This window comes from Podarcis liolepis (genome assembly GCF_965112155.1).
Source record: "Podarcis liolepis genome assembly, contig: HAP1_SCAFFOLD_104, whole genome shotgun sequence".
NCBI classification, from domain to species: Eukaryota; Metazoa; Chordata; class Lepidosauria; order Squamata; family Lacertidae; genus Podarcis; species Podarcis liolepis.
Genome location: NW_028148701.1, coordinates 91,703 through 104,387, shown reverse-complemented (window position 1 = coordinate 104,387; position 12,685 = coordinate 91,703). Strand labels below are relative to the sequence as shown.

General features: G+C 51.1%; 6 protein-coding genes and 2 long non-coding RNA genes across 11 annotated transcripts in view; 6 read left to right on the top strand and 2 right to left on the bottom strand.

Moving 5' to 3' along the window:
• The first annotated feature begins 3,610 nt into the window (after positions 1 to 3,610).
• LOC310699103 (tubulin beta-4B chain-like) lies at positions 3,611 to 4,864 on the top strand. The gene has a single exon (XM_083520719.1). It carries the CDS (start codon positions 3,768 to 3,770, stop codon positions 4,665 to 4,667), a length of 900 nt encoding a protein of 299 aa, XP_083376845.1. The 5' UTR covers positions 3,611 to 3,767; the 3' UTR covers positions 4,668 to 4,864.
• Positions 4,865 to 5,505: 641 nt separating this feature from the next.
• Positions 5,506 to 5,999, top strand: LOC310699100 (tubulin beta chain-like; the record flags this gene model as incomplete). The annotated part of the gene is made up of 1 exon (XM_083520717.1): positions 5,506 to 5,999. One exon carries the CDS (start codon positions 5,506 to 5,508, stop codon positions 5,875 to 5,877), a length of 372 nt encoding a protein of 123 aa, XP_083376843.1. The 3' UTR covers positions 5,878 to 5,999.
• Positions 6,000 to 6,192: 193 nt separating this feature from the next.
• On the top strand, positions 6,193 to 7,160 carry LOC310699104 (tubulin beta chain-like). Its single transcript, XM_083520720.1, has 2 exons — positions 6,193 to 6,224; positions 6,743 to 7,160. Exons 1-2 carry the CDS (start codon positions 6,195 to 6,197, stop codon positions 7,130 to 7,132), a joined length of 420 nt encoding a protein of 139 aa, XP_083376846.1. The 5' UTR covers positions 6,193 to 6,194; the 3' UTR covers positions 7,133 to 7,160.
• Positions 7,161 to 8,099: 939 nt separating this feature from the next.
• On the bottom strand, positions 8,100 to 11,529 carry LOC310699107. Of its 2 annotated transcripts, XR_014521925.1 has the most exons (3): positions 11,471 to 11,529; positions 9,725 to 9,811; positions 8,100 to 8,290 (listed from the first exon to the last, which is right to left on the bottom strand). It is a non-coding gene; the product is annotated as an uncharacterized lncRNA (long non-coding RNA). The 2 variants fall into 2 exon arrangements; XR_014521924.1 differs by lacking the exon at positions 9,725 to 9,811 and having other exon boundaries at positions 11,395 to 11,529.
• On the top strand, positions 8,338 to 8,903 carry LOC310699105 (tubulin beta chain-like). Its single transcript, XM_083520721.1, has one exon. It carries the CDS (start codon positions 8,408 to 8,410, stop codon positions 8,657 to 8,659), a length of 252 nt encoding a protein of 83 aa, XP_083376847.1. The 5' UTR covers positions 8,338 to 8,407; the 3' UTR covers positions 8,660 to 8,903.
• On the top strand, positions 9,283 to 9,669 carry LOC310699102 (tubulin beta chain-like; the record flags this gene model as incomplete). The annotated part of the gene is made up of 1 exon (XM_083520718.1): positions 9,283 to 9,669. A coding segment is annotated over one exon (387 nt), but the record flags the coding sequence as incomplete, so codon positions are not given.
• Positions 10,296 to 11,011, top strand: LOC310699106 (tubulin beta chain). The gene has a single exon (XM_083520722.1). The coding sequence runs from the start codon at positions 10,579 to 10,581 to the stop codon at positions 10,828 to 10,830; it is 252 nt and encodes an 83-aa protein (XP_083376848.1). The 5' UTR covers positions 10,296 to 10,578; the 3' UTR covers positions 10,831 to 11,011.
• Positions 11,530 to 11,981: 452 nt separating the features above from the next.
• LOC310699108 overlaps positions 11,982 to 12,685 on the bottom strand; it is a 937-nt gene continuing 233 nt past the window's right edge. The window contains exons 2-3 of one of the 3 annotated variants that reach the window (XR_014521928.1): positions 12,439 to 12,497; positions 11,982 to 12,059 (exon numbers count right to left, since the gene is read on the bottom strand). This is a non-coding gene — a long non-coding RNA (uncharacterized lncRNA). Of the gene's footprint in view, positions 12,060 to 12,314; positions 12,330 to 12,438; positions 12,498 to 12,685 lie in introns of those variants that run through there. The other 2 variants (XR_014521926.1, XR_014521927.1) reach the window with 2 other exon arrangements.

Here is a 12,685-nt window from a genome sequence, read left to right as displayed (position 1 = left end):
CCCTGGAGGTCCCTTCCCTCTCTATGGTCTCTGGCAAGGGGGTCAGGCTGGAGGACCTAGGGAGGTCCCTTCCCTCTCTATGGTCCCATCAGAACCGCCTAGTAATAGCATTTCAAATCATCCGAATCTTCTGCCCCATGTGACATTTCCGAACAGGATATCCTGCTTCCACGTCCCGCCCCTTTCCATATTTCCAATTATTGGGGATGTTGAAGGCATATAGAAATGGCATTTTAAAAGAGGGAGGGAAGGAAGGAAGGAAGGAAAGAAGGAGGGGGAGGAAGGAAGGAAGGAAAAGGAAGGAAGAAGGGAGGGAAGGAAAGAAAAGGAAGGAAAGAAGGAGGGAAGGGAAGCAGGGAGGGAAAAGGAAGGAAAGAAAGAAGGAAGGAAGGAAGGAAGGAAGGAAGGAAGGAAGGAAGGAAGGAAGGAAAGGAGGGATGGATGGAATGAGGGAGGGAGGGAGGAAGGGAAGGAAAGGGAAGGGAAGGGAAGGAGGGAGGGAGGAAGGGAAGGAAGGAAGGAAGGAAGGAGGGAAGGAAGGAAGGAAGAAGTAAGGAAGGAAAAGGAAGGAAAGAAGGAGGGAAGGAAGCAGGGAGGGAAAAGGAAGGAAAGAAGGAAGGAGGGAGGGAGGGAGGGAGGGAGGGAAGGAAGGAGGAGGGAAAAGGAAGGAAAGAAGGAGGGAAGGGAACTCTAGGTCTTCCGGGGATCACAGAGAGGAAAGAGACAGCATCCTAGAAGGGTCAAGCCAGAAGGGAACCCTCCAGGTCATCCAGTCTGACCCCCTTGCCAGAGACCATAGAGAGGGAAGGGGCCTCTCCAGGTGGCTCCAGGGACCATAGAGAGGGAAGGGACCTCTAGGTCCTCCAGGGATCATAAAAAGGAAAGAGACAGCATCCTAGAAGGGTCCAACCAGAAGGGAACCCTTCAGGTCCTCCAGCCCCACCCCCTTGCAAGGGACCATAGAGAGGGAAGGAACCTCTCCAGGTGGTTCTGAGGGGACCATAGAGAGGGAAGGGACCTCTCTAGGTCGGTTTTGAGGGGACCATAGAGAGGGAAGGGACGTCCCTAGGTCCTCCAGCCTCACCCCCTTGCAAGGGATCATAGAGAGGGAAGGGCCTTCAGCGCCCACCAATGGGTGGAGGAGGCGGATGGCGATGGGGTGATGGTCTTGATGATGACGATGATGACCATGATGATGGCAGCCATGATGAAGAAGATGATGGTGGTCTTGATGATGATGATGACCATGATCCTGAAGGTCTTGATGATAATGGTCATGATGGTGATGGTCCTCATGATGATGATGAGGTCCATGATGATGGGCATGATCCTGATGATGATGGTCCTCAAGTTGATGCCATGATGATGGGCATGATCCGGATGATGATGTTGATGGTCCTCAAGTCGATGTGATGATGATGATGGACCTGATCCTGATGGTGGTGTTGGGCATGATCCTGATGAGGATGATGAGGTTCATGATCATGCGCATGATCCTGATGATGGTCCTCAAGTTGATGTGATGATCATGATGGTCATGACCCTGATGAGAAGGAGGAGGTCCATGATGATGGGCATGATCCTGAGGATGATGGTCCCCAAGTTGATGTGATGATGATGGTCAGGATCCTGATGATGATGATGAGGTCCATGATGATGGGCATGATCCTGATGATGATGTTGGTCTTCATGATGATGATGGTGGTGGTCCTCAAGTTGATGTGATGATGATGATGATGATGGTCATGATGATGATGGTGGTCCTCAAGTTGATGGTGATGATGATGATGGTCCTCAAGTTGATGGTGATGATGAGGATGATGGTCCTCAAGTTGATGGTGATGATGAGGATGATGGTCCTCAAGTTGATGGTGATGATGGTGATGATGATGATGGTCCTCAAGTTGATGTGATGATGGTCATGATGGTCATGATGATGATGGTCCTCAAGTTGATGTGATGATGATGGTCCTCAAGTTGATGATGATGATGATGATGATGGTCCTCAAGTTGATGGTGATGATGGTCATGATGATGAGGATGATGGTCCTCAAGTTGATGTGATGATGATGATGGTCCTCAAGTTGATGGTGGTGATGATGATGATGATGGTCATGATGATGAGGATGATGGTCCTCAAGTTGATGTGATGATGATGATGATGATGGTCCTCAAGTTGATGTAAACGATGATGATGGTCCTCAAGTTGATGTGATGATGATGATGATGGTCATGATGATGATGATGGTCCTCAAGTTGATGTGATGATGATGATGGTCATGATGATGATGATGATGGTCCTCAAGTTGATGATGATGATGATGATGGTCATGATGATGATGGTGATGGTCCTCAAGTTGATGTGATGATGATGATGATGGTCATGATGATGATGATGATGATGATGGTCCTCAAGTTGATGATGATGATGATGATGATGGTCCTCAAGTTGATGTGATGATGGTGATGATGATGATGGTCCTCAAGTTGATGTGATGATGGTCATGATGGTCATGATGATGATGGTCCTCAAGTTGATGATGATGATGATGATGATGGTCCTCAAGTTGATGGTGATGATGGTCATTATGATGATGATGATGGTCCTCAAGTTGATGTGATGATGATGATGGTCCTCAAGTTGATGGTGGTGATGATGATGATGATGGTCATGATGATGAGGATGATGGTCCTCAAGTTGATGTGATGATGATGATGGTCCTCAAGTTGATGGTGGTGATGATGATGATGATGGTCATGATGATGAGGATGATGGTCCTCAAGTTGATGTGATGATGATGATGATGATGGTCATGATGATGATGATGGTCCTCAAGTTGATGTGATGATGATGATGATGATGGTCCTCAAGTTGATGTAAACGATGATGATGGTCCTCAAGTTGATGTGATGATGATGATGATGGTCATGATGATGATGATGGTCCTCAAGTTGATGTGATGATGATGATGATGGTCCTCAAGTTGATGGTGATGATGATGATGATGATGGTCTTCAAGTTGATGTGATGATGGTCATGATCCTGATGATGATGGTCATGATCCTGATGACGATGGTCATGATCCTGGTGATGATGATGGTCTTCATGATGATGGTGGTGGTGGTGGTCCTCAAATTGATGTGATGATGATGATGATGTTGGTCATGATCCTGATGATGATGATGATAGCCATGATGATGATGATGATGGCCATGATGTCCATGTTTTTGATGATGATGTTGACCATGATGACCATGATCCTAAGGATGATGATGTTGACCATGATGGTCATGGTGATGATGATGATGATGACCATGATGATGATGATGGTCATGATCCTGATGGTGATGATGTTGACCATGATGTTGATGTTGACCATGATGACCATGATCCTAAGGATGATGATGTTGACCATGATGGTCATGGTGATGATGATGATGATGACCATGATGATGATGATGGTCATGATCCTGATGGTGATGATGTTGACCATGATGATGTTGACCATGATGATGACCATGGTGGTGACCATGGTCATGATGTTGACCATGATGATGTTGATGATGGTGATGGGCACGATCCTCATGATGTCGGTCTTCTTGTAGGCCAGAGCGGCGCCGGCAACAACTGGGCCAAAGGCCACTACACCGAGGGGGCCGAGCTGGTCGACTCCGTCTTAGACGTCGTCCGCAAGGAGGCCGAGTCCTGCGACTGCCTCCAGGGCTTCCAGCTGACCCACTCCTTGGGCGGCGGCACCGGCTCCGGCATGGGGACCTTGTTGATCTCCAAGATCCGAGAAGAATACCCCGACCGCATCATGAACACCTTCTCGGTGGTCCCCTCCCCGAAGGTCTCCGACACGGTGGTGGAACCCTACAACGCCACCTTGAGTGTCCACCAGCTGGTGGAGAACACCGACGAGACCTACTGCATAGACAACGAAGCCCTCTATGATATCTGCTTCAGGACCCTCAAGTTGACCACCCCCACCTATGGAGACCTCAACCACCTGGTCTCCGCCACCATGAGTGGTGTCACCACGTGTCTACGTTTCCCGGGACAACTCAACGCCGACCTCCGCAAGCTGGCGGTCAACATGGTCCCCTTCCCCCGTCTCCACTTCTTCATGCCGGGCTTCGCCCCATTGACCAGCCGAGGTAGTCAACAGTATAGAGCGTTGACCGTCCCCGAGTTGACCCAGCAGATGTTCGACGCCAAGAACATGATGGCCGCCTGCGACCCACGTCATGGGAGATACCTGACGGTGGCCGCGGTCTTCAGGGGCAGGATGTCCATGAAGGAGGTGGACGAGCAGATGCTGAACGTCCAGAACAAGAACTCCTCCTACTTTGTGGAGTGGATCCCCAACAACGTGAAGACCGCCGTCTGCGACATCCCGCCCAGGGGACTCAAGATGTCCGCCACCTTCATCGGCAACTCCACCGCCATCCAGGAGCTCTTCAAGAGGATCTCGGAGCAGTTCACGGCCATGTTCAGGAGGAAGGCCTTCCTCCACTGGTACACGGGAGAAGGCATGGACGAGATGGAGTTCACGGAGGCGGAGAGCAACATGAACGACCTGGTGTCGGAGTACCAGCAGTACCAGGACGCCACCGCCGAGGAGGAGGGGGAGTTTGAGGAGGAGGCCGAGGAGGAGGCCGCCTAGGACCACCCATAACTACCACAACCAGAGATGTCCATCACCTTCCTGGACACCCATCCCCTTCTGGACCCATCCCTGTTGTTCCTCAGATGTTCTTCAGATGTTTCCTTCCATGTTCTCCTTCAGATGTTCCTCAGATGTTCCTCAGATGCTTCCTTCCATGCTCTCCTTCAGATGTTCTCCAGATGCTTCCTTCCAATGTTCTTCAGATGGTTCCTTCCATGGTGGCCCTCCATCCTGACATTCCACCTTGGTTCCATGTTCTCACCAGGTTCCCTTTCAGATGTTCTTCACATGTTCCTCAGATGTTCTCCAGATGTTTCCTTCCAATGTTCTTCAGATGCTTCCTTCCATGTTCTCCTCCCAATGTTCTTCAGATGTTCCTCAGATGCTTCCTTCCATGTTCTCCTCCCAATGTTCTTCAGATGTTCCTCAGATGCTTCCTTCCATGTTCTCCTCCCAATGTTCTTCAGATGTTCCTCAGATGCTTCCTTCCATTGGTGGTCCTCCATCCTGACGTTCCACTTTGCTTCTATGTTCTCACCAGGATGTTCCTCAGATGGTTCCTTCCATGTTCTCCTTCAGATGTTCCTCAGATGCTCCTCAGATGGTTCCTTCTATGGTGGCTCTCCATCCTGACCTTCCACCTTGATTCCATGTTCCTCTTCAGATGTTCCTCAGATGTTTCCTTCCATGGTGGCTCTCCATCCTGACCTTCCACCTTGCTTCCATCTTCTCACCAAGATGTCCCTCAGATGGTTCCTTCCATGGTGGCTCTCCATCCTGACCTTCCACCTGGATTCCATGTTCCTCTTCAGATGTTCTCCAGACGTTCCCTTCCATGGTGTCTCTCCATCCTGACCTTCCACCTTCTCCTCAGCTTCCACCCAGCTTCTTCCTTTCATGGACCCCCAACAACGTGAAGACCGCCGTCTGCGACATCCCACCGAGAGGTCTCAAGATGTCCGCCACCTTCATCGGCAACTCCACCGCCATCCAGGAGCTCTTCAAGAGGATCTCGGAGCAGTTCACGGCCATGTTTAGAAGAAAGGCGTTTCTTCATTGGTACACGGGAGAAGGCATGGACGAGATGGAGTTCACGGAGGCGGAGAGCAACATGAACGACCTGGTGTCCGAGTACCAGCAGTACCAGGACGCCACCGCCGAGGAGGAGGGGGAGTTTGAGGAGGAGGCCGAGGAGGAGGCCGCCTAGGAGGACCCAGAACGACCACAACCAGAGATGTCCACCACCTTCCTGGGCACCCATCCCCTTCTGGACCCGTCCCTGTTGTTCCTCAGATGTTCTTCAGATGTTTCCTTCCATGTTTTCTTCCATGTTCTCCTTCAGATGTTCCTCAGAAGTTCTTCAGATGTTTCTTTCCATGTTCTTCTTCAGATGCTTCCTTCCATGTTCTCCATCAGATGTTCTTCAGATGTTCCTCAGATGGTTCCTTCCATGTTCCTCTTCAGATGTTCCTCAGATGCTTCCTTCCATGGTGGTCCTCCATCCTGACGTTCCACCTTGCTTCCATGTTCTCCTTCCGATGTTCTTCAGATGTTCCTCAGATGGTTCCTTCCATGTTCTCCTTCAGATGGTTCCTTCCATGTTCTTCAGATGCTTCCTTCCATGTTCTCCCGATGTTCTTCAGATGTTCCTCAGATGCTTCCTTCCATGTTCTCCTTCAGATGCTTCCTTCCATGTTCTTCAGATGTTCCTCAGATGGTTCCTTCGATCTTCTTCAGATGTTCCTCCCATGGTGACCTTCCATGTTCTTCCAATGTTCTCCAGATGTTTCTTTCCATGGTGGCTCTCCATCCTGACCTTCCATGTTCTCACCAGGTTCTCCTTCAGATTTTCCTCAGATGTCCTTCAGATGTTTCCTCCCATGGTGACCTTCCATGTTCTTCCGATGTTCCTCAGATGCTTCCTTCCATGGTGGCTCTCCATCCTGACCTTCCATCTTGGATCCATCTCCACCTCCAACCCAGCATCTCCCCATCGTGTACACCTTCCAGCTCCATCTTCTCCCCATCCCAACCAAGTGTCTTCTCAGACGCTCCGATGTCCCTCAGATGTTTCCTTCCATGGTGGCTCTCCATCCCGACCTTCCCCCTTGCTTCCATCTTCTCCTCAGCTCCCACCCAGGTCCTTCCTTTCATGGACCCCCAACAACGTGAAGACCGCCCTCTGCGGCCTCCCACCCCATGTCCTCAAGATGTCCGCCCCCTTCATCGGCAACTCCACCGCCATCCAGGAGCTCTTCAAGAGGATCTCGGAGCAGTTCACGGCCATGTTCAGGAGGAAGGCCTTCCTCCATTGGTACACGGGAGAAGGCATGGACGAGATGGAGTTCACGGAGGCGGAGAGCAACATGAACGACCTGGTCTCGGAGTACCAGCAGTACCAGGACGCCACCGCCGAGGAGGAGGGGGAGTTTGAGGAGGAGGCGGAGGAGGAGGCCACCTAGGAGGACCCAGAATGACCACAACCACCGGCTTTCCGTTGACCCTTCCGTGTTCTCCTTTAGATGTTCCTCAAGTGTTCCTCAGAAGTTCTTCAGATGGTTTCTTCCATGTTCTCCTCCCAATCTTCTTCAGATGTTCCTCAGATGCTTCCATGTTCTCCTTGAGATGTTCCTCAGATGTTCCTCAGATAGTTCCTTCCATGTTCTCCTTCAGATACTTCCTTCCATGTTCTCCCGATGTTCTTCAGATGTTCCTCAGATGCTTCCATGTTCTCCTTCCGATGTTCTTCAGATGTTCCTCAGATGGTTCCTTCCATGTTCCCCTTCAGATGTTCCTCAGATGGTTCCTTCCATGGTGGTCCTCCATCCTGACGTTCCACCTTGCTTCCATGTTCTCCTTCAGATGATTCCTTCCATGTTCTCCTTCAGATGTTCTTCAGATGTTCCTCAGATGGTTCCTTCCATGTTCTCCTTCAGATGTTCCTCAGATGGTTCCTTCCATGTTCTCCTTCAGATGTTCCTCAGATGCTTCCTTCCATGTTCCCCTTCAGATGTTCTCCAGATGGTTCCTTCCAATGTTCTTCAGATGGTTCCTTCCATGTTCTCCTTCAGATGTTTCCTTCCATGTTCTCCTTCAGATGTTCCTCAGATGTTCCTCAGATGGTTCCTTCCATGTTCTCCTTCAGATGTTCTTCAGATGTTCCTCAGATGCTTCCATGTTCTCCTTCCGATGTTCTTCAGATGTTCCTCAGATGGTTCCTTCCATGTTCTCCTTCAGATGCTTCCTTCCATGTTCTCCTTCAGATGTTCTCCAGATGCTTCCTTCCAATGTTCTTCAGATGGCTCCTTCCATGTTCTCCTTCAGATGTTCCTCCCATGGTGACCCATGATGTTCTCCAGATGTTCCCTCCCATGGTGACCCTTCCACCTTCATCAGATGCTCCTCAGATGGTTCCTTCCATGGTGGCTCTCCATCCTGACCTTCCACCTTGCTTCCATGTTCTCACCAGGTTCCCTTTCAGATGTTCTTCAGATGTTTCCTCTCATGTTCTCCTTCTGATGTTCTTCAGATGTTTCCTCCCATGGTGACCTTCCATCTTCTTCAGATGTTCCTCAGATGCTTCCTTCCATGGTGGCTCTCCATCCTGACCTTCCCCCTTGCTTCCACCTTCTCACCAGCTTCCATCTTCTCATCAGCTTCCACCCAGGTCCTTCCTTTCATGGACCCCCACCACCGTCAAGACCTCCGCCTGCGACATCCCACCGAGAGGTCTCAAGATGTCCGCCCCCTTCATCGGCAACTCCACCGCCATCCAGGAGCTCTTCAAGAGGATCTCGGAGCAGTTCACGGCCATGTTCAGGAGGAAGGCGTTTCTTCATTGGTACACGGGAGAAGGCATGGACGAGATGGAGTTCACCGAGGCGGAGAGCAACATGAACGACCTGGTGTCGGAGTACCAGCAGTACCAGGACGCCACCGCCGAGGAGGAGGGGGAGTTTGAGGAGGAGGCCGAGGAGGAGGCCGCCTAGGAGGACCCATAGCGACCACAACCAGAGATGTCCACCACCTTCCTGGACACCCATCCCCTTCTGGACCCATCCATGCTGTTCCTCAGATGTTCTTCAGATGTTTCCTTCCATGTTCTCCTTCAGGTGTTCTTCAGATGTTTCCTTCCACCTTGGTTCTCCATCCTGACGTTCCACCTTGCTTCCATCTTCTCCTTCAGATGTTCTTCAGATGTTCCTCAGATGCTTCCTTCCATGTTCTCCTTCAGATGCTTGCTTCCATGTTCTCCAGATGTTTCCTTCCAATGTTCTCCAGATGGTTCCTTCTATGTTCTCCTTCAGATGTTCCTCAGATCCTTCTTTCCAATGTTCTTCAGATGGTTCCTTCCATGTTCTCCTTCAGATGTTCCTCAGATGCTTCCTTCCATGGTGGCCCTCCATCCTGACGTTCCACCTTGCTTCCATGCTCTCACCAGGATGTTCCTCAGATGGTTCCTTCCATGTTCTCCTTCAGATGTTCCCTCCCATGGTGACCCTTCCATGTTCTCCTTCCAATGTTCTTCAGATGTTTCCTCCCATGGTGACCTTCCATCTTCTCCTTTGGATGTCCCTCAGATGTTCCCTTCCATGGTGGCTCTCCATCCTGACCTTCCCCCTTGCTTCCACCTTCTCACCAGCTTCCATCTTGGATTCAGCTCCACCTCCAACCCAGGTCCTTCCTTTCATGGACCCCCACCACCGTCAAGACCGCCGCCTGCGGCCTCCCACCCCATGTCCTCAAGAGGTCCGCCCCCTTCCTCGGCAACTCCACCGCCATCCAGGAGCTCTTCAAGAGGATCTCGGAGCAGTTCACGGCCATGTTCAGGAGGAAGGCCTTCCTCCATTGGTACACAGGAGAAGGCATGGACGAGATGGAGTTCACGGAGGCGGAGAGCAACATGAACGACCTGGTCTCCGAGTACCAGCAGTACCAGGACGCCACCGCCGAGGAGGAGGGGGAGTTTGAGGAGGAGGCCGAGGAGGAGGCCGCCTAGGAGAACCCATAACGACCACCCAGAAGAAGCACAACCACCCAGCCCCACCGTTGACCCTCCATCTTCTCCTTCTGATGTTCCTCAGATGTTCTTCAGATGGTTCCTTCCATGTGTTCCTTCAGATGGTTCCTTCCATGTTCTCCTTCAGATGTTCCTCAGATGGTTCCTTCCATGTTCTCCTTTAGATGTTCCTCAGATGTTCCTCAGATGGTTCCTTCCAATGTTCTCCAGATGGTTCCTTCCATGTTCTCTTTCAGATGTTCTTCAGATGTTCCTCAGATGCTTCCTTCCATGGTGGTCCTCCATCCTGACGTTCCACCTTGCTGCCATGTTCTCACCAGGATGTTCTTCAGTTGTTTCCTTCCATGTTCTCCTTCAGATGTTCCTCAGACGGTTCCTTCCATGGTGGCTCTTCATCCTGACGTTCCACCTGGATTCCATGTTCCTCTTCAGATGTTCTCCAGATGGTTCCTTCCATGGTGTCTCTCCATCCTGACCTTCCCCCTTGGCTCCATCTTCTCACCAAGATGTCCTTCAGACGTTTCCTCCCATGCTGACCCTCCCATCTTCTCCAGATGTCCCTCAGATGTTCCCTTCCATGGTGGCCCTCCATCCTGACCTTCCCCCTTGCTTCCATGTTCTCACCAGGATGTTCTTCAGATGTTCTCTTCCTTGGTGACCCTTCCATCTTCATCAGATGTTCCTCAGATGGTTCCTCCCATGTCCTTCAGATGTTCCTCAGATGTTCCCTTCCATGGTGTCTCTCCATCCTGACCTTCCCCCTTGCTTCCACCTTCTCACCAGCTTCCATCTTGGATTCAGCTCCACCTCCAACCCAGGTCCTTCCTTTCATGGATCCCCAACAACGTGAAGACGGCCGTCTGCGACATCCCGCCGAGAGGTCTCAAGATGTCCGCCACCTTCCTCGGCAACTCCACCGCCATCCAGGAGCTCTTCAAGAGGATCTCGGAGCAGTTCACGGCCATGTTCAGGAGGAAGGCCTTCCTCCATTGGTACACAGGAGAAGGCATGGACGAGATGGAGTTCACGGAGGCGGAGAGCAACATGAACGACCTGGTGTCCGAGTACCAGCAGTACCAGGACGCCACCGCCGAGGAGGAGGGGGAGTTTGAGGAGGAGGCCGAGGAGGAGGCGGCCTAGGAGGACCCAGAACGACCACAACCACATCCATCTTCTCCTTCAGATGTTCTCCAGATGTTTCCTTCCATGTTCTCCTTCAGATGTTCCTCAGATGTTCTCCAGATGTTTCCTTCCATGTTCTCCTTCAGATGTTCTCCAGATGCTTCCCTCCAATGTTCTTCAGATGGTTCCTTCCCATGTTCTTCAGATGTTCCTCAGATGCTTCCTTCCATGTTCTCCTTCAGATGTTCCTCAGATGTTCCTCAGATGCTTCCTTCCATGGTGGTCCTCCATCCTGACGTTCCACCTTGCTTCCATGTTCTCACCAGGTTCCCTGTCAGATGTTCTTCAGATGTTCCTCAGATGTTCTCCAGATGTTTCCTTCCAATGTTCTTCAGATGCTTCCTTCCATGTTCTCCTCCCAATGTTCTTCAGATGTTCCTCAGATGGTTCCTTCCATGTTCTTCTTCAGATGTTCCTCAGATGGTTCCTTCCATCTTCTTCAGATGTTCCTCCCATGGTGACCTTCCATGTTCTTCCAATGTTCTCCAGATGTTTCTTTCCATGGTGGCTCTCCATCCTGACCTTCCATGCTCTCCTTCAGATGTTCCTCAGATGTTCTTCAGGTTTTTCCTCCCATGGTGACCCTTCCATCTTCTACTTCAGATGTTCTCCAGATGTTTCCTTCCATGGTGGCTCTCCATCCTGACCTTCCATCTTGGATCCTCCACGATGTTCCTGTTTCCTAGAAGGTCACCTCCACAGAAGGAACCTCTCGACGCTCTTCCTGCTTTCCTAGAAGGTCCTCCACCACCTTCTTCTCCCAACGGCTCCTGTTTCCTAGAAGGTCACCTCTCCTTGGTCCTACAAGATGTTCCTGTTTCCTAGAAGGTCCTCCACCATGTTCAACTTCCTAGAAGGTCCTCCACATCGTCTTCTCCCAATGGCTCCTGTTTCCTAGAAGGTCACCTCTCTCCTCAGAAGGAACCTCTCGACGCTCTTCCTGCTTTCCTAGAAGGTCCTCCACCGACGGCTCCTGTTTCCTAGAAGGTCACCTCTCTCCTCGGTCCTCCAAGATGTTCCTGTTTCCTAGAAGGTCACCTCTCTCCTCGGTCCTCCAAGACGTTCCTGTTTCCTAGAAGGTCCTCCCCCACATTCTTCTCCCAACGGCTCCTGTTTCCTAGAAGGTCACCTCTCCTCAGTCCTCCAAGATGTTCCAGTTTCCTAGAAGGTCCTCCACCGTGTTCAACCTCCTAGAAGGTCCACCATCTCCTCCCAACGGCTCCTGTTTCCTAGAAGGTCACCTCTCCTCGGTCCTCCAAGACGTTTCTGTTTCCTAGAAGGTCCTCCACCATCTTCTCCCAATGACTCCTCTTTCCTAGAAGGTCACCTCTACAGTCCTCCAGGACGTTCTCCTCCTCCCGTTGGTTTCCTAGAAGGTCCTCCACCATGTTCAACCTCCTAGAAGGTCCTCCACCCTCTTCCTCTCCCAAGGGCTCCTGTTTCCTAGAAGGTCCCCTCTCTCCTTGGTCCTCCAAGATGTTCCTGTTTCCTAGAAGGTCACCTCGACGGTCCTCCAGGACGTTCTCCTCCCGTTGGTTTCCTAGAAGGTCCTCCACCATGATCAACTTCCTAGAAGGTCCTCCACCATCTTCTCCCAATGACTCCTCTTTCCTAGAAGGTCACCTCTACAGTCCTCCAGGACGTTCTCCTCCCGTTGGTTTCCTAGAAGGTCCTCCACCATGTTCAACATCCTAGAAGGTCCTCCACCCTCTTCCTCTCCCAACAACTCCTGTTTCCTAGAAGGTCCTCCACCCTCTTCTTGTCTCAACGGCTCCTGTTTCCTAGAAGGTCCTCCAAGATGTTTCCTAGAAGG